Source organism: Oxyura jamaicensis, chromosome 28 (assembly GCF_011077185.1).
Source record: "Oxyura jamaicensis isolate SHBP4307 breed ruddy duck chromosome 28, BPBGC_Ojam_1.0, whole genome shotgun sequence".
NCBI lineage: Eukaryota > Metazoa > Chordata > Aves > Anseriformes > Anatidae > Oxyura > Oxyura jamaicensis.
Genome location: NC_048920.1, coordinates 5,321,604 through 5,340,992, shown reverse-complemented (window position 1 = coordinate 5,340,992; position 19,389 = coordinate 5,321,604). Strand labels below are relative to the sequence as shown.

Here is a 19,389-nt window from a genome sequence, read left to right as displayed (position 1 = left end):
AGAATTTCAGCCTCGAGGCTGAAAAAAGACTGAAACTGGACGCGAGCAGAATGCATGGACTCAGCAGGATAAAACACCCCTGAAACATGTGAGCAGAGCCAAACCCTAAGCAGCTCTCAAGGAGCCCTCTTGTGTTTGCATTTTCTCAATGTCACTCAGGATTTTGCAGAGTCCAAGTCAGGAGATTTGGATGCTGCTGCTTGTTGCTGAAATGGAGACACTGAACACCCCAAGGTGAGTGGCAGAGCCAACCGCTTCAGCTGCCAAGGATGAGGGCTGCAGCGGCTCCATCCGGAGGCCCCTTGGGAAGGGACTCGTGCACAATCCACACCTGGGCTGGGCTTTACTTCTGCATTGCTCAGGCTGAACATTTTGCCCTGTGTCTGCCCTGCATGTGCTGCTTCATGCCTCAGGAGACAGGAATGGAAGCCAGGAAATGCCATCAAGGAAATTGCTCTTGCAGGGAGGGCAAATGCTGGGGTTGGGGCTGAAATCTCTGCTCAGGTGGGTGCAGCATCTGGCTGCTCCATGCCTTCCCTGCACCCTTAACCAGAAAGCTCGTGCTTTTAAACATTTTTTTTTTTTTAATATAGAAATCCCTCCTTTTCTGGTGGTACATTTGGGAATGAACAGCAAAACCATACCCTGTGCAACAGCAGCTCCTCTGTCGGGACGTCCCCTCCTGCAGGAGCTCCCCACATCACCCCAACCCTTGCACCACGGATCTCTCAGGCTCCAAGCAAAAGAAATCCCTAAAATCCCAAACCAGCATTAGCAATATGGGGTTTACACACCCAGGGGTGCATAGCCCACCCACTAGGGGTCTTCCAAGGGGAAGACAGTTCCTTTGTGTCATGCAGCAGCTCTAGACGAATGCCCCAACCCACTCTGGTCACTTGGGGTGCAGGGAACCCCATTGCTGCCCAAACCCCTCTTCTAGCATCAGCAGAGGCAGCATCATGGCACAGGGCTGTCCAGAGCCAAGGCTCACCAGTTGAGAAACAACACTGGGACCAGAACCTGCGCCTGGGATTGTAGCTACTCCTTTATTATAAATCATGCCGTTACGTCGCTCCTCCTTAGAGTTAGTATTTTAAACATTTTTCATTATATATATCTATATAAAAAGGTGAAAACACCCCCTCCCAAAATGTCAGAATGGAGCATTGCACTGGGAAGGAAGACAAATTAATGCCCGCTTGCCAGCCAAAGGGGATTTGCTGAGCACCAGAGAAGCTGCAATCGGCTGATGAGCGGGTAAAATACAGACGGTAGAGTAACACATCAGGGCTGGCAGGGTGGAGAGGCTTGCTCTGGGGAAAGAGGGCTGATCTTGACCCTGCACCCTGAGGATGACCCCCAAAGGGAACAGAACCTGGCCTGGGACAAGGTTTCTCCTCTTTGTGATGCAGAAAGGCCCCAAAATAGTAAGAGTAACAATAAGCACATACTTAGTACGTTGCAAATTCAGGTCTCCTCTGGCAGGCTGCAGTGGCCCATTGGAGATGTGTGTTGGCCCAGATCAGGCCAGAAGGTGACCTGGAGGAATGTCAAGCCTGCTCTTTTCCCATTACTGGAGGTCTCCTGGGGGCAATGGCATGGCACTGGAACTGGTACCCTGAGGCCACAGCTGCACGCAGTGAGGCTGCCTTTGGAGGCAGAGCACCCTTGGAGGCAAAGCACCATAGAGGACAGAACACCCTTAGAGGCAGAGCACCCTTGGGAGGCCGTGGCATTCCCTGGGGAGGGCCCAGCCAGGACTGGGCACAGACTGCTCCCAATTTATGGCTTGGCAGTGGGGATGCTGTGACCAGGACAGTTCTCTAGCATCTTCCCTGGCTTTGCTTCCTGCAGCCCAGCACAGCCTCAACACCCTGTTGACTGTGTGACCCCAAGCATGCCTCAGCCCTGACCTCAGCTCACACTTTGAGGTGTCTTCAAAAGGAAAAACAGTCATAATAGTGATAAGGGCCTTTTAGGAAAAATACGGGGACGCCCCAGTCAAAGTAGGATGTGAAGGGAGTTTGAGTGACTCCCTCTCCCAGTTAAACTGGTGTCACCGCTCTACTCACTGAGTGACCTGTTCTCCATCACCTGCTGCAGGTCCCAAGGTGACAGGATGCAAATGAAGCAAATATCCATGCTCCCACCCCACTCCCCATGGCAGCTTGTCTTCGTCCTTCACCCAGAAGCTGATGGCTACAAACCACGCTCATCACATCACCCATGGCACCTGAAAACTCCTCTCTGTCTCCTCTGGGAAAGGCAGCGGCACCCAGGGATGGCTCGCGCTGCCCTTGGGACGTGAAGCAGAGTAGGATGAGGCAGGAGCAGGGCGAGTGGTACCGCCTTGGCGCCTGCAGGACCTGGGTCCGCTACTAAATAAATAACAGTATCAGAATTTCAAGTAATGTCCTTGCTGCCGCGCTCTGCCCAGCTTCTCCCTCTCCCACCATGGTGACCGGCTCCTCTAGTGCTTGGCCATGGTCTCTGCAGTAGCCAGCAGTGGTTTAACTGGGATCTGCCATTGGGATGCTCAGGGGCGAAGGGTGCGTGTCTTTGGGGGACAGGTGGGGTGATGCCGGCTCCCACCGGAAGCACGACCAGTGTCTGTGTTGGACCCAGGGAAGGTTCCCAGGGTGAGAGGAAGAGCCCGGCTCGGCGGCCCTTCGGCGCAGCTCTTGCCTTCCAGTTTTCCCACAGGGTCACCACGTTCCTAGTGCCCCTGGCATGTTTTACAGCACATCTGTCGGAAGTACGTCCGGCTGCAGAACTTGAACTTCAGGACAAGCGGGCAGTAGGCCACCTTGTTCACATCCTTGCACTCTGGATGGGTGACAGAAGGAAGTGGAGTTAGAGCTGTGCCCAGGGTGAGGAGCTCCAGGGCAGGCTTCTAGCCAGTCCCCTTCAAAGCCCTCCTGTGGCACCCTGGTGCCCAGCTCCTGGGAGCCATTTGCCACAGAGGAGCAAGATGTGTTGGTACTGAAGAAACAGCTACTGAGAGCCTCGCTACTAAAAGCCTACCTTTGCAAAGGTGCAGTTACTTCATTTATCGTGGTCACAGTGCACTGGTTTGGCCATGGACCACAGGGGACAGCACCAGGTCTGCCCCCAAAAGCCTTAACCCACAGCTAGAGCCCAGCACAGGCTGTGCTGGCTGCACAGCCCTTGCCCCCAATACCGCTGCCTCCCTTACCTTCAGGGTTGTCCGTGGGTCCTGACTCGCACTTGGTCTCGCACTGCTGCATGCCAGGAGGCTGCAGGGTTTCCAGGCAGTCACCAGACGGCTGCCCCGTGTGAGCCAGGCACTGGACGGATCGCCTCTGCTGGCCAAGGCCGCACTGCGCAGAGCACTGCCGGAAAACAACGCAACACCCAGCTGCAGTGGCTGCAATAGCGTGGGGGAAGAGGGCACAGCAGGGCTCAGGAGGTGCAATAAGTGCTTGATGCAATCATCCCTTCCCACAGCACTGACACAGCTGAGACCTCCAGCCCTGCTCCCCAGAAGGTTGGTCCGAGACTCCAGGGTCTCCAATCCAGCCCTAAATCACCAGCCCTTGGCAGCCCTCCTGCACCTCCTGCAGTGCAAGGAAGGACTTCCAGCACTGCCCTGCTGTGGGCACTTGCTGTGGACCGTGCTGGGCAGACCGATGATGGCCCTGCTTCCAGCCATCCCAGCCCATCACTGCAGCCCAAAGGTGCGTGGGGATGAGCCACAGAGACACAGCCAAGCAGGGATGGCTGAGATTGGGGTGACCACCAGGCATCCCTGAGGCTGCACACATGCTGTCTGTGCCCAGCTGTGCCAGCCCTGACTTGGCTGCCATGTCCGTGTGCCCATGGAGCAAAGGCTCTTCATGACCTGGGATCATGGAGCCTTCCCTGGGCTCCTTCCATCCCCGTCAGATGTACATGCCCTACATTGTGACCGAGGGGGTGGGCACCCATCCAGCTCCACTGTCCTGCCAGGACAGCCCTGCTTGTTGGGTAGCAGAGAAGCTTGAAGTCCTAGATCTAAGGGAGTGTGGGGAAGTCAGGCAGGTTTCCAGAAAAATGAAAAGCCCCAAGTGCTCTGTAGGGACAGCACCTGCCCCCCCCCCCTTTTTTTTTTTTTTTTTTTTAAACCTGTATTTACTTTTTTTTTTTGCTGCAGAGCAACTGCAGTTCTCAGCCTCCAACAGGGGAGGAGAGAGGCCACTGCCAACCAGCAGGGGCTGATCAGAAATTTATTGTACATTCTGCAAACGTGAGGCTCAGGGCATCCCTCCAGCAGGCTGAGAGCCTGCAGGGCTGGGAGCTGTAGGGACAGCCCTATGTCACACTAACACAGTGACAGCCACCCCACCAAGAGCCAGCAGCTTGTGGGTAAAAGGCTTGTGTGCACTGGGATTTGAGGCCGTTGGGGAATGGAGCCTTGTCCCACAGTAAGCCCAGGGGTAAGAGTATCCATACCTCTCCCCACTCGCCAGTCACCCAGCGTGGGGGTGGGCAGCGCCGCAGGTTGCACCTCATGCTGGTGGGGGGCTTGGAGCCCTCAGGACACTGGGAGGTGGGCAGTGTTGTGCTGTGGTCGCCGCTCTTGCAAAGCACGATGCGGTGGCGGAAACCTGGCCCGCAGCTGGGGGTGCACTGCAGAGAGGAGACAGGCAGTCAAAGACACATGGCGAAGAGCAGGGATGGGCAGCGTTGGCTCTCCCCATCAGGGCTCCTGTCTTGCCCATCTCCTGAGCTGTAAGATGACACCTCCCCACATTGCACTCTCCATGTGTGACATTACCAGTGCTCTGTCCTAATGCCCAACACTGTCCTACAGATCAACATCCTCAGAGAGACGAGGGCAGCAGATGATCACATACCTCAGACCAGTCCAGGGCAACCCACTCTGGAGGGCACGTCTGGTTATTGCAAGGCTCAAGCATCTTTGGCCTTGGCTGGGTGCAGGAGGCATCATCCAAGGTCTTCTCCTCAGTGGGAGAGATCTTACGCTTGCAGAAGACACTGCGCGTGCGGACACCCTCGTTGCAGCTTCGGCTACATTCAGACCAGTTCCCAATCACCCAGCTGGGGACAGGGAGAAAAGCAAAGCTTGCAAGGGACACGAGGGAGACAAATGCACCCCCAGCAGAGCTGCCCCAGACAGTGTCACCCCTAGCAGGGGACTCTGACTTGAGACTGGCAGAGGGGGGAATTCACCCTCTTCCACACCAGATCTTCTCCCTGCGCTCCCTCCACCTGCTCCAAGCTGCAGTACTCACGCCGGGGGGCATGGCTCGGTGTTGCATGGCCTCTGCCGCTCTGGCATTTTGGTTTCAGAGCTGCAGAAATGGTTGGAGACAGTTGAGCTATCGGAGAGTTTCCTGCATATGACGGACTGGATCTGGCTGCCTGCCGAGAAAAAGAAGCAAGGGGGTGAGAGCAAGCCTGAGGCTGGTGCTGAGCTGGGCTGCAGGTATAAACCCCATGGCTCTGCTCCCGCACAAGCACATGACAGCACTGCCACTTGTCACTGCACCTTGTCAGGCTTGAACCTGCTTCTCTATTCACAACCAAGGCCTCCTTGGCCTCTCATGTCTCTGAGAGGGCTGGGTGGGATAGCCAGGGCAGGAAGATCAGCCAGGGCAGGGCTCAGAAGGGCTTACGGAGGATCAAAGGGTTCCTGGGATCTCACCCTCAAAAAAACATGACCTAACCTTTGTCATGTGAGGCTTTCCAGGCAGCCCTGGGGGGGACAGCTAGCAGAAGAGATGGAAACATCAGCCTCAGCTGAGGCCTAGAACAAGAGCAGGTCAGGCCCCTTAGTTTTAAACAGGAAACATTATTAGGCCTTTCAAACTGCCTCTCTCTCTCCTTCTGAATGCTGGCTCAGTCTCTTGCAGCCAGGCTCTCTAACAGCCATGAGAAATGGTGCTAATCCTTGTAACAGCCCATGCGATCCAGGGAAACACCCCTCCTCAGCTGACGTGTGGTCAAACCTCACCTCCTGCACACAGCACTGAGCATTTGGTCCATGGGGTATAGTGCCAGGAGTACTGGTTGGAGGCATCCCTGCTGATGGGTGCGTTGAACTTGTACCGGATCCCCTGCAGCTCTGTCCGCACGAGGACCTGCAGGGAAAGGCACGGCTGAGGGATCAGTGCCACTGAGTGCAGCATGGCTGAGACTGCATAGATGGAGTCCCATGACCCCAGTGCTTTCTGTGAAATGCAGGGCAGCTGAAATCTCTCCCCTCCCCTTTCCAGTCCCTTCTAGCACTGACATGACTGCCATCAGTAGTGACAATGATGCAGCCAAGAAGGTGACATGATCAAAGGACAAGCTCCTGTGCACTTACAAAATGAACTGTTCCAAAGCCTGGCAGATCAAGGGAGGGAGACTTGGAATTCAAGGCAATTTACCTCTGATCTCCGTGCCCCTTTTACTCTGGGCAGTGAGGACAGAGGCTGGTTAGCTCTAATTCCCATGCGGTCACCACAAGGTGTCTCTAGCCCAAACAAGGCCTGGTGAGAGTATGTAGAAATGTGCTGTTACCAACCATGACAAAGAGGGTGACATTGGTGGGTCCCAAGGCCTCCAGGGACTCAGGCTCGTCTGGGGACCTCCTGTAGTGGAATGTGGTGCCTGCGATGTCGAAGCGTCGTGGCGGGTCGATGGAGAGCTTCCCATTGATGTAGTACTCACCGCTCTCCCCTCTCAGCGCTGCCAGGACAGGGGAGGAAGGGTCAGCAGAAAGGCTGAACATGTGCTCATGTCCAGAGTTGGCCACAGGCTTCTCATCTGCCGGGCTTAGAGCACTACTATGTGGGAAGGGAAATATCCTTTGCCTCATTTCATAGGGCAGGAATAGGTCGGGCAAAGAAAACAGATGCCTGAGTCAAGGTCATGCAGAAAGTCACAAGCAGAGAGGGGACCGATGCACTCGTCCCCTTGGTCTGAGCCTCCCCATCACCACCCTGTGTAAGGACAATGCTGCAAGGAGCTGAGCCAGCTGTGGCAGTGGGGACACCTGGCAGCATGATGAGCTGCTGGCCACAAAGCCAGGCTCAAATCCAGCTGTGCAAACTGGATCTTGGCTGCTGGGGCTACTGGAAGAGGCTGGTCCCCAGCTGCCTGGCTGCGGTTGCTGATGGGAGTCACTAGAGGGAGATCGGCTCTCGCCCTCACCCACTCCCATTCCCACATTTGCCCTGCTCGTGCTGTGCCACCAGCACCATCCACATTTGTGCCACCCCTGCCCTCACTGTCTGGCACTGTCATGATGCTCTGGGGCAGGGAGGCTGTTTGGGACTGATGAGGATGGAAGATGCACCTTCCCGTCTCACCTGGGGTACAGGGACAGCTCCTGCAATGGGAGACACTGGTGGCAGCAGTAGAAAGAGCCACGAGCTTGACCTGTGCCTTCAGTGCACAGAAGTCCAACTCGGACAGCCATAAGGAGTCCCCACTTTACCCAGAGCATCCCCAAACACAGCAGAAAGAGCCAGCCTGGAGGAACACTGTCAGGACAGCCCCGCTGCCACCTCCCACCGGCTCCTGATCCTGGAGAGCTGCTGCAGAGGCACCCGAGTGAGCTCCCTGCCCACCCCTCTGCAATCGCTGCCCATCGCACGGACGACAGAAAGGGAAGACAAGGGGAAAGAAAAAAAGCCCGTTAGAAAAACAGTGAGCCAGAGGCTGACTGGAAAATTAAGCCCAAGGAAAATGTGAGCAGGTCTATTTTTAATCCCCAGCCCAACATGCTGGCGGAGGGGGGAATGCCAAGGAGCCGCAGGCAGTGCCAGGAACAGCAGGGTGTGAGGTTTGCTCGCGGTTACGCCGCTGAACAGTGAGCGCAGGACAGAGGCAGTGCCATGGTGAGATGGGGCTGTGTGTACCACAGGCGGCCCTGCCAGCAAACCCTGCTGCCCTCCTCTGCCCCCACACCACGCTGGGACCCCTAGCCCCATCCCCTGCTGAAGCAGGTTTTCTGTTCTGGGCCTTTCTCATACCCCACTAACAGCAGGGCAAAGGGCAGGCCAAGCAGCCTCTGGCTGGGATTTCAATGTCCCTCAACCCCTTCTCACCTAGGTAGTTGATGGAGAGGTTCAGCTCCCGGATGTCAATGTGGACGGAACCCTTGGGAATCTGGATCACCTCCTCATACCCTGCGAGACACCATGGGGCAGCAAAGAGCGATGTTGAACCTCTGAGCCCACCGCCAACCCCACTCTGCACTAAATGGGAGTACATGCCATCCTGTTACATGTGGGTTAAAACATTAAACAAGGTACTGGCAGTGCCAAGGTGTTTGTTTAGCCACCCATCACAGTTAAACAGAACGGGGAGAAGGGCAGGAACTTGGCGCGGTGGCAGGGATATGGCTTGGTCAGCGAAGGGCGATATGCTCCCTGCTATCAGTCTGGTCCTACCCTTTGGGCTGGTTTCCTGGAATGTCCCTGCCTGTCCCGTGTGTCCCTAGGAGCACTGAAGCCAAGATGCCCCTAGTGGGGAGGGGCCCCAGAATGGGTGACACTGGTTGTGCTGGCAGGGCTGCTGCTCCCTACCTCCCTCCGGCAGGGACTGGTTGAAGACGCCCTCGACAGTCTCGCAGGAACTGCCGTCTCCCCCGCACACACGGCACTTGTCCTCCTTCACATCAGAGCCCAGGACACGGTCACAGCCCACATGCTGGAAGAAGGAGCAGTGGGGGATTAGTGAACCTGGTGGGGCCCTGTCCTCCCACACCCGAGCTGCAGTGTCCCAGGAGCAGGGAACTCCCTGGGCTCTGTTTCGCTCCCCTCCATTGCCCTGGCATGCTCCAGTCTGCAGACACATGCAGAGCAGAGGCATGCCCACGCTGCCTCTACTCACACTGGCTCTGCCCTTGCCTCAAGCCCATCCCAAAGCCCGGCTGCACCTTGCACTCCCCATTGACACAGATGTCGTTGGAGTCCTGCCGGCACGGCGTCCCATCCACCACAGCTGCGGCTCTCTCCGTGTAGAAGTTGAAGCCCTCAGCCAAGCAGTTGAGGGAACAGGCTTTCACACCCCCTAGGGAAGAGGTGGAGGTTTAAATGATGCCACCAAGGAGAAAGAGATGTGGAGAGACAGACCTTGCCCTTGGTCTCCCCATGGCCTCATCCTGCACCTGGCCTGGCTGCTCAGCTCCAGGTGCCCAGGAGGACGTCCCCGCCATGAGGAAGGACTCATGGAGGTACCCAGACATCCTCATAGTGATCAGCACCAAGGCATGACCCTTGAACCAGACACAGACACAAGGTGAGACACTGTCCTTTCTGCACATCCTGGGGAACTATGTGATTGGGAATGAAACAATCTGACCTGCTCTTATGTGGTATCAGTCACTCCCGGGCCACGTGGCACCTTACGAAGGCTGTTGTGGCACTCGTGCCCACTTTACAAGAAGGGAAATTGAGGCAGCAGTTCTAAAGCAACTTGTCTAAGATCAGCCCAACAGCTAGAACTGAACTGTCTCTTTAGTTCCAGTCCAGTTTCTCAGTTACCACACAACACAGCCAGAGAAAGCATTTCTTTCTGTCCAGAACTGGTGGGAACTGAGCCATTCACAGCAGAAAAGGTGACAGAAGTATGAGGAGGAAGGGGAAGGATGCTCAAGTTACAGCTGAAATACCTGCTTCACAGCAGCCTTTGCCAAAGCACCAGGTAAAAAACAAAAAAGCTGGGTATCTGGATATTGGCTTACGGTGCTTGGAAGCAGGACTGGTTATGGAGGAAGGAAACTGGAAGGGGAGACCTGAGCACAGCAGTTTCCTCTCTGCTGTCACTGGATTTTAGCAAACAGCCCAAGGAGATCCAACAGCCTGCAGGACCCTAGCAGAGAGCAAGTCCTGGCAGTTTGCTCCTGCAGGCACCAGCCACAGATAAGGGCTGCCTGCCAGAGCTGGGAAGCCCCGAAATTGTAGCAACTGAAATCTTTAAAATCTGCAAGTCGTTATTGCACATCAAAGGGGCAGATGGAGGGGAGGGGTGGCCCAGCTGTGCCTGGGAGCACCTGAATGCAGCTGGGGGGAAGAATAGTGAAGCTGGGGGAGGGAGGAACAGGAGGAGACATGAGAGGGGAATTCATCTGCTTGGAGGCATGCTGTCAAGCAGGATGCCTGGGCAAGCCACTGGAAAAGGTGCTCCATCATCCCTTCCTCTGGAAAGCCAAACGCTCTGCAGCACCCTGGGCTCTCCCCTGCCTCCGAGAGAGCACCAGAGCCACCAAGAGGGACAGCGCAGCAGGCATGGCCCTGAGAACTCCCCAGGTCTGCCCTGCCAGGCCTCACATGTAAAACATCACCAGCAGGGTTAACAGCACGAGCCACACACCTGCAGCATCCACAGAGCACAAGCTGGTCCTCAGCACAAGCCTCTGCAGGCGTTCAGCAGCGGATGCACAGGCTCTGCAGTGCCTGAGCCATCTGTGCAGAGGTGGGTGACCCACGGGAGAAGAGCCTACTTCCAGAAAGTGATTGGGACCCCTCAGTGTGCCCAGCAAAAGTTACAAATTCACTGGCAACTGAGGAATAAGCTGCAGACCCAACCATACAGCCCTGAACAGCACATGATCTGCCACAAGCTCTGTACAAATCCCAGCCTGCTGCCCCCAGGTAGGTGAAACCCCTGGGCACTTCTCAGTGTGCTCCTTGGTTTTGGGATGAGCAGTGTGAGGTCAGTAAGAGCCAGGTCTGCTGCGGGTACTGTCCTCTACCTGCTACGCTGTGCCTCAGAGATGTTTGTTCCTCCTGCCTGCCCTGTCCCATAGAAGAATTAAAGTGCATTACAATTTATAATGAGCAATCTCCTGTTTTCTGCAAGCCCCTGCTCCTCCCCATCCCTCTCCCAGCCCCATGAGCCATTTCTCTCTCCCTTGGCTCTTGCATCCGCCAAGAGCAAAATGAATAACTAAGCGAATAAAACAAAATAAACAAACAATTAAAGCTGCATTCCACGAGGTATCTGCTGACTGCTGGGCTCTGAAAGGCTGAGCTCAGCACTTCTCACTGGGGCTGTCTTTCGCTCCTGGGGTCTGGGCTCCAGGGTCGTTATAAATCACCGCCAGGAAAACATGCCGTACTGGCCCCATGCAAAACCCAGCCTCAGTGTGCCAGTGACCCAGTGGCTGGCGCAAGGCTTCAGGCAGGTGGCTTCATCCCTTCCCAAATTCCCCGTGGGAATGGTGCCCTCCTCCCCTCCCAGCTGCAGGGTGTGGGTGCTGTGTGCTTGGGAGGTTTCCCATCTAGCAAGGGACATTGCCGTGGGGCTGGAGTCTGATGGCTCTAATGGGTGGATGACGCGGGCACCCTCGCACCGCTACGCCTTTTGGTGATAGGGTGGCTGTAGGGTGCAGTGCTGAAGGCAGTGGCCAAGCTCAGCACAGGGAAGAGGCTCAGCCAGAGTGGTGAACATCTCCTGGCATGAGGACTTGGGCTCAAAAGCAACCTGCAGAGCACAGTCACTACCAGCTGGAAGGCAGATGAATGCCCATGCTGCAAAGTACTGCCAGATCACTCACACTTGGGTAAAGAAATCTGTTGGAAGGGGTGACAGTGTTAATCCTTTAACGCCGCCACAGTCCCAGCTGACCCCCGGGCCCAGCATGGACAGCCCACACCAAGTGGGCAGTTGATACTGCTAATGCTGACAGGGGTCTGCCAGGCAGGTGGGGGTCAGGGCACATCTCTCTATGAAAGCTGGGAGCTGGCACTTGACCCCCCCCCACCACCCCGATCAGTCTGAGGAGCTGCCACTTCCAGCCCCCTTACTTGTGTGAATGGGGACACATCACTTTCCTACCTAGTGCTTCAGTTTCCCCCCTGTGCCACTGCAGGGGGGAAACTGATACCCTTGGACACCAAATAAATGAAGTTTCAGTGCCAAATAACATAGTCCCTCGTGACCATTACGCAAAGCCAATCTGGATAGCTGACACAGGGAACTCCCAGATCCCTTCAAGACATGGACACACCAACACTCACAGCCTCCTGAGAACAGAACAGGTTTCATCACCTTATTTTAAAGGAGAGGAAGCAGACAGAGGAAGGGGCTTATTTGAGAGCCAAAGCAGAAATCAGTCAGGACCAGATTCAAATACAAAGGCCAACATGCAACTGTCCAGCTGTCCCCTGGGCTCAGGCCGGTACTCAGACCACTGGGGATGAGAAAGGTCCAAGCAAGGGCAGATCCAGCCTGCAGGGCTATCTTCCACCTTGGCATCCATTAGGGTCTTTGTGTGACTTACTGCTTTGCAATTTTATTACATTTTTATTGATCCATCCCCTGCAGCCTCAGCACATCTGCTCCGGCTGCAGGAACCCCACTGGGAGGTGTGCTTATTTACACAGCTGTGAAGGATTTCCCCAGTCAAGTTCATTAACTACATGAAGGAGACGCACTGTTCTTTCTCATTATTAAGAGATTTCAGCCACAGAGGCCTCCTCCCGCCCCCTCTCCTTGCTAGACAGGACACATAAGGACTGACCTTGGAAGAGGGGAGCGCTGCTCTCTGCAGGATCCCCTGATTCAGATCCCTTCCGCTCGTTTGGAAGCTGAGGCTTTACTTGTTGCAGGGAGGGCTGCCCCTTTCCTCCCCCACTGGGTACCAGACACTACCAGGGAAAACAGCCCTGGACAAAACAGAGCGGCACTTTGCATTGCTTTAACAACTCCCTTTTCTTGTTTTTGTGTTTGCTCACTCAGTAATTAAAGACTAGTCAGACTCCAGGAAAGAAGCTAAGCATCTCCAATGCTGCTGGAATTGGTTCTGACAGAACAAAGATGTTAAAGAGCAAATTGCACAGAGCTGAGTGATAAAGGGCAGGACAGCCATGGCCCTGCAGTGGAAGAGGAGCCTGTCAATCCACAGTCGTGTGAAGGGGAGGCAGCACGCCACAGGGACACAGCCTGCAGGACCTGGACCCACAGAGCTGCCCACCAGACCACTTGGACCACCAGACTTGTCCCTGCAGAGAGCAGGGGAGTCAAAGCCCTGCATGACTCTGGCCCAGCCTTGCAGCCAAATGATGCTCTGTGCAGCACCAGACCTTGTAGCACTCACCTCCTCGGTATGTCTTCCAGGTGTAGTATTTCCCTCGGAAAGGGACATTATCAAACTCAGCACACTGCAGCTCTCGGAAGTCCTGGGAGCCCAGCGGGCAGTCCTGCAGCCACAGAGCCAGAGATTAGCGTGTTGGTGAGAGCAGCTGCCCTATCTGCTACAGCAGGAACTGCTACAGGGCTCCCAGCAGTGACTAGCACCAGCCCTTCAAGGAGATGGACACCAGCTCTGACAACTGGTCAGTGCTGTAGTATGGCAGGACCATCCTCCTCACGAAGCTAAACACTATTTGAAGACTAATGGCATGTTGGGTCCCAGCTGGCCTGTCTGCAGATGCAATGCTTGCTCTTGCAAGCAATTGTTTAAGAGCTAGATGCATTATGGAGGCATCTATTTTCCTTGCTAACAGCCCATGTACATTAAAGCTATCATATCCCAAGTCCAAATTATGCTTCCTTGCAGCACAGTTATTTCTCCTTCCTCCCATTGAGGAGGAAGCCCCAGCGCTGGGAAGCCAGGTGTTATTAACAGTCTTTCATCAGCAGCTCTCGTCCCACTGGGCTTGCACTCACAGAGCACAGAGCAACCACTGTCATGTCGGTGCTGGAAGCCTCCGATCTCTCTGTGTTTTCCTTGTTATCTTTTTGGGCCCCTTTTTGATGCTGAAGCCCTGCAGGTCCGTACCACCCACCTGCCCTCTGAAGGCGGTACTCAGGAGGTGTGTGCCGTCCTGCTCAGCTTTTCCCACCTTGGCATCGCTGCTGACATAGCACAGCTCGCCCCCACCTGGCCCTGTAGCCTTGTCCCTGGGTCCCACAGCAGCACCTAACACCCCACAGCCACAAAGAGAAGGCTTATTGCTACCTTCCTGCTGTGGCACAGGGCTCCCAAAGCCCTGCTCACCCCCCGCTATTCCTCTCTGCAATCCTGACGGTACTCACGTCGGTGTTACAGGACCGGTAGCGCTTCCGCTCTCCCAGGCAGTACTTCCCTCCTATTGTGGGCCTGACAAATCAAGGATGAGAGGAGAAAAGCAGCTCAGGAGAGTGAGTCAGTGCTAGTAGCAGTTGGCTGCTCCAACCCTGTGGTAACACCATGGCTTTTCCCTCCCTGCTCTGCTGCAAGGACCAGTACTGCCAGGAGAAATCCACACGCTCAGCTTCAAGTGTGCAATGGAACTGTCCGAGCAGCTTCGGGTCTGTCACTGCAGAACCACTACCAAATGTGACAGCACCGAGCTGTCTTTGAAAGCAGCACGTGGGTAGAGCTGAAATTTACACACAGGAGCTGAGACTCAGCAAACTCAGTCCTCCCCAGCCCACATGGAAACTGGGCACAGGGCTTTTGGGCACCTGGCTGCCATCTTCCCCATCTACCTGAGCAGTGGTGCCACACAGCCAGGACAAGGCAGGGCTGCACCAACAAAGCTGCATCCATGTACACCTACCGTGGGCTGTCGCAGTGGCGAATGGATGATGATACGCCTCCACCACACGTCCTGCTGCACTCTCCCCAGGATGACCAGGCTCCCCAGGCACCGTCCACGCCTTGTGGTCGGGTGCCAAAGGGCACACATTCCCTCTTGTAGCACCACTGGGGAGAGAGAGAGCTTCAAAGACCCTGAGCACACGTTCTTCTACTCCCAGATAGCTTCCTGGCCTCCATCAGGTGTGGGAGGCTGTTCAGGGCTGCCATCTGATAATCCCACAAAATCTGAACTCCGAGCTGCACTGGCCTTGGAGCCAAGTTTGCTGCTGGAGGGCACTCACCTCTCCCTGGGCACCCTCTTGTCTGAGTCACAGCGTCACCATATGTATGCACTGCATACTTGGGGTTAGCAGGGATGCTCATGCAAACTTGCCTCTGAAATATTTCTCTTGGACCTGGAACAGATCCTGCAACCCCTGGAGTCAACAGTGATGCAAGGAGAAGGACACTGCCAGACCCGCTGCCGTTCTCTGGGCATGATGCCGGACACCATGCCTTGGGGGCTGAGATAATCCCAGGAAGGAAGAAACCGCTGTGTGCTCCTTCCAGGGCCTGATAACCCACCCTGGAGCTACTGGCACAGCCTCTCCGGCTCCTTTCAAGCCAGGCTCTCCACGGGTAGTGCAGTCGGCAGAAAAAAATAAACCAGGGCCTCCCAGGATGCCCAGCTGGCAACCCGCTTGCACAGCCGCGCACTTCCGAAGTTGTGACCCAGTGCAGAGGAGATGCTCAGCAGGCACGGCCCTTCTGGGTTCCCTGCTGACAGCCTGGCCGCAGCCCCAGGCTGGAGGTGCAGGGACTGCTGGTTCTGCAAGCAAAGCCCAGCAGCCTGCAGACCCCACAACCTCCAAAAGCATCAGCGATCAGCTCTGCCCCAGCTCCCTCTCCTGCAGTGAGCACGAAGACATGCATTGGCTGCAAGACCAGAGAGGGCTCGGGGCACATCGAGAGAGAGAAAAGAAAACAAAGGACATTTGTCAGGGAAGGAGCCAGCAAGACCAGGAACCTGCTGTCTGAGTACCACAAACTCATCCTATCTCTCCTTTAATCTTGCATAACTTGAATTGTTTCTGCAACCTATTCCTTCCCTCCATTCTCCCCAGCTAAAATGGGGGATGCTAAGGCAGAGCTCAGAGCTGCTCCAGCCACAGATGAGGCCCGAGTGCTCAGCGGGCAGGTGGGCGCATGGAGCAGCTATGCAGGAGCCACCAGCCAGCAGCTCCTGCTGGTAAAGGTGCAGAGACTTAAAGCAAAAGTGCATTTTGTTACATGACCCAAGCAAATCAAACCACTTCTGAAACATGAATTAATACAAAAGGATAAACTGAAGCACCGGATGGTAACTGGGGTTCAAACTGATTCCCTGTCTTCAATGGGAGTAGATTCTGAGACCTGGGTGCTCTGAATACTTCACTTATCTTAGGACTTTTGAGGAACCCTGGTTAGAAAATGAGTAAGTGGGTGTAAAACCAGATATTTGAAAGAGGGAAAAGCTAGTTAAAAATCACTAGGAGAAGAAATTGCCATTGTATATGGTGAATCTCAAGCAGCAGGGATGTTCAGCCCCAGGAGCTGTCTAATCCCTTTCGATCTAATTTCCAGTAGAATTAAGCCAACTGCTTGCAAAGAATAATGCATTTGTCAAAGCCATCTGCTTTCCTGCATACAAACTCCAGATTCTTAAGGATTTAATTTTTTTTCTTGAATTTCTTGGGAATTAGTTTTTCCTCTAGTAGAAAAACATATGTCCATTTTATGGTGAACGTCCCAACCCTGATTCTCCATTGTCCCAATTATTATTCACAGCTTGCAAAGGCACTGTGAGTCATTAATATTTGTTTTAATAGTTTCACACTCAGCCTATGCTGGTGCAAGTGGAGGTTGGAGGTACAGGGAAAGAGAGATGAAAGATTTTCAAGTCAAAACTCTTTCAGAATACATGGCTATGAAAAATCCCACCTTCCTCTCTCAACTGAGTGTGAAAAATGAAGGTCTAACAATACCTAGCCTTAGTTTCTCACAAGTAGATCTGAAAACATGTTACTAAACTATCAACCATTCTGAGGAATCTGAGGCAATATCACTCTGTCGGGACACCCAGGAGGCCCCAGCAGACCTGAAAACAAAATACTCGCCCAAAGCATTTGCCATTGCCTGACACTGCATCACTGTGCCTCCCAGGTGAGATCAAGCAGCTGACTGGAGCAGGGACTTCACGTACTGTATTTCTAGTAATATTTGAGTGTGATTAGGGGTGCTGGGCGTCCTTGGCACACCCGAGCTCTCTGTGCATTGCTGGGGAGGGTGGGGGTTCCTGCAGGCTCTGGAAGTCAGGGGGAGGACAATCTGGAGGGCGCTCTTGAATCAGCTTCATGCTCATCAATGCAAACAATAATCACAGCTATTGCTGGACGAGAGATTCAACCACTGTCAACTCGCCACAGTGCCCCGGGCATCCTTACCCCCTTTTCAATGGTGTTGGTTTGGCATATGGTCCCCTCTGCAGCAGGGATGCTGTTGGTTATGCAGCGGTTGCTTTTACTCAGACACCATAGCTCACTGCAGACTTCCTGCAAAGAGAGATTTTGGGGGAGTGGGGGAGGGAGGAAGAAAGAGACAAAGACATAGAGCCAAGGTTAGGATTCACCCATGCTGAGGCTGCAAGGCTGGGACAGCAGCACACTGGGGCAGCGAGTCCCCTCTCCAGGGCTCAGGGGCATTTCCTTTACTGGGTCTTCACTCTGGAGGCTGAGCACAAGGGCCCATCTGCAGTGCCTTTCTTGAGCATCCCTCTGCCAGGTGGATCCAGATCTGCCTCTGAGGGAAGCCAGGGCTCCTGGGGAATGCGAGCATGGCACAGATGGCTTAATGTCACATCTGCCATCTCCTGCTGCAGGAGCACACTGCTAGCCAGGATTAGACCACCTTGTGTTCTCAAATTCTCCAGCCAGCCTAATAGTGCTAAAAGGAAGACCCCTCTGGAAGATTCATGGCTGCTTTCAGGATAGTAAGAACAATGCCAGGTACTGTGGTAGTCCCTGAGCAGCTCCAGAAGCGGGCATTTCAGCTTGCTGTCTCAGCTAGGTCCTGTGTGCAGCTGGGTCCATGGCGTGAAAAGGGCTGGGGACTCCAGACCTTCTTCACAGAGGTTTCCTGAGATGCAGATCCTGAGCTCTGGCTCATCCTGACTTCTCAGAGCACCAGCAGACTTCCCATGGCTGCTCCAGCTTGTCTACCAGCCAATTCAAAACCCACCCAAACATTAGGTCCATGTCTGAGATTCTGAAAATTCATCACAGCTGCTAAATCAGAAAGCCCAGGTCCTTTGAACCTGCTCTGCCACTAAATGAGCCAGAGTGGACTTCAAGTCCTGCAAACTGCAAAGGAGCAGCTAAAAAGCAGAGCTGAGTTTCCTGCCTGATCACCACCCTGCTCTTATCTTACTGAAATAACAGAATCAGAATCACAGAATCACAGAATAGTCTAGGTTGGAAGAGACCTCCAAGATCACCGAGTCCAACCTCTGACCTAACACTAAGAAGTCCTCCACTAAACCATATCCCTAAGCTCTACATCTAAACGTCTTTTAAAGACCTCCAGGGATGGGGACTCCACCACTTCCCTGGGCAGCCCGTTCCAGTGTCTAACAACCCTTTCGGTAAAGAAATTCTTCCTAAGATCCAACCTAAACCTCCCCTGGCGCAACTTTAGCCCATTCCCCCTCGTCCTGTCACCAGGCACGTGGGAGAACAGACCAACCACCACCTCGCTACAGCCTCCCTTCAGGTACCTGTAGAGTGCAATAAAGTCACCCCTGAGCCTCCTCTTCTCCAGGCTAAACAGTCCCAGCTCCCTCAACCGCTCCTTGTAAGACTTGTTCTCCAGACCCTTCACCAGCTTCGTTGCCCTTCTCTGGACTCGCTCGAGCACCTCCATGTCCTTCTTGTAGCGAGGGGCCCAAAACTGAACGCAGTACTCGAGGTGCGGCCTCACCAGAGCCAAGTACAGGGGGACAATCACTTCCCTGGACCTGCTGGCCACGCTGTTTCTAATGCAAGCCAGGATGCTGCTGGCCTTCTTGGCCGCCTGAGCACACTGCTGGCTCATATTCAGCCGACTGTCAACCAATACTCCCAGGTCCTTCTCTGCTAGGCAGCTTTCTAACCACACATCTCCCAGCCTGTAGCGCTGTTTGGGGTTGTTGTGCCCCAGGTGCAGGACCCGGCACTTGGCCTTGTTGAACTTCATACCGTTGGCCTCGGCCCATCGGTCCAGCCTATCCAGATCCTCCTGCAGAGCCTTCCTACCCTCGAGCAGATTGACACACGCACCTAACTTGGTGTCGTCTGCAAACTTGCTGAGGGCGCACTCGATCCCCTCGTCCAGATCATCAATGAAGATGTTAAAGAGGACTGGTCCCAGTACCGAGCCCTGGGGGACTCCACGAGTGACCGGCCTCCAACTGGATTTGACTCCAGTCCAAGCCATGAGCAGCCAGTCTCCTGAGGAGAATGCTGTGGGGGACGGTGTCAAATGCCTTACTGAAGTCAAGGTAGACCACATCCACAGCCTTTCCCTCATCCACTAAGCGTGTCACCTTGTCATAGAAGGAGATCAGGTTCGTCAAGCAGGACCTGCCCTTCGTAAACCCATGCTGACTAGGCCTGATCGCCTGCTTGCCCTGCAACTGCCGCATGATGACACCCAAGATAATCTGCTCCATGAGCTTCCCTGGCACTGATGTTAAACTAACAGGCCTATAGCTCCCCGGGTCTACCCTCCGGCCCTTCTTGTAGATGGGCGTCACGTTTGCTAGCCGCCAGTCAAGTGGGACCTCCCCCGAT

The 19,389-nt window shown here is 54.6% G+C and overlaps 1 protein-coding gene across 3 annotated transcripts in view; it reads right to left on the bottom strand.

Moving 5' to 3' along the window:
- Positions 1-1,021: 1,021 nt before the first annotated feature.
- Positions 1,022-19,389, bottom strand: part of ADAMTS10 (ADAM metallopeptidase with thrombospondin type 1 motif 10) — a 62,609-nt gene continuing 44,241 nt past the window's right edge. For all 3 annotated transcript variants that reach the window (XM_035348342.1, XM_035348344.1, XM_035348343.1), the window contains exons 13-26: positions 17,008-17,115; positions 14,505-14,650; positions 13,999-14,062; positions 13,058-13,160; positions 8,894-9,027; positions 8,541-8,664; positions 8,061-8,141; positions 6,533-6,696; positions 5,978-6,104; positions 5,256-5,385; positions 4,857-5,061; positions 4,453-4,629; positions 3,197-3,353; positions 1,022-2,826 (exon numbers count right to left, since the gene is read on the bottom strand). In XM_035348342.1, coding sequence (XP_035204233.1) covers positions 2,717-2,826; positions 3,197-3,353; positions 4,453-4,629; positions 4,857-5,061; positions 5,256-5,385; positions 5,978-6,104; positions 6,533-6,696; positions 8,061-8,141; positions 8,541-8,664; positions 8,894-9,027; positions 13,058-13,160; positions 13,999-14,062; positions 14,505-14,650; positions 17,008-17,115 — 1,830 coding nt within the window. In that variant the 3' untranslated portion in view covers positions 1,022-2,716. The remainder of the gene's footprint in view (positions 2,827-3,196; positions 3,354-4,452; positions 4,630-4,856; positions 5,062-5,255; positions 5,386-5,977; positions 6,105-6,532; positions 6,697-8,060; positions 8,142-8,540; positions 8,665-8,893; positions 9,028-13,057; positions 13,161-13,998; positions 14,063-14,504; positions 14,651-17,007; positions 17,116-19,389) is intronic.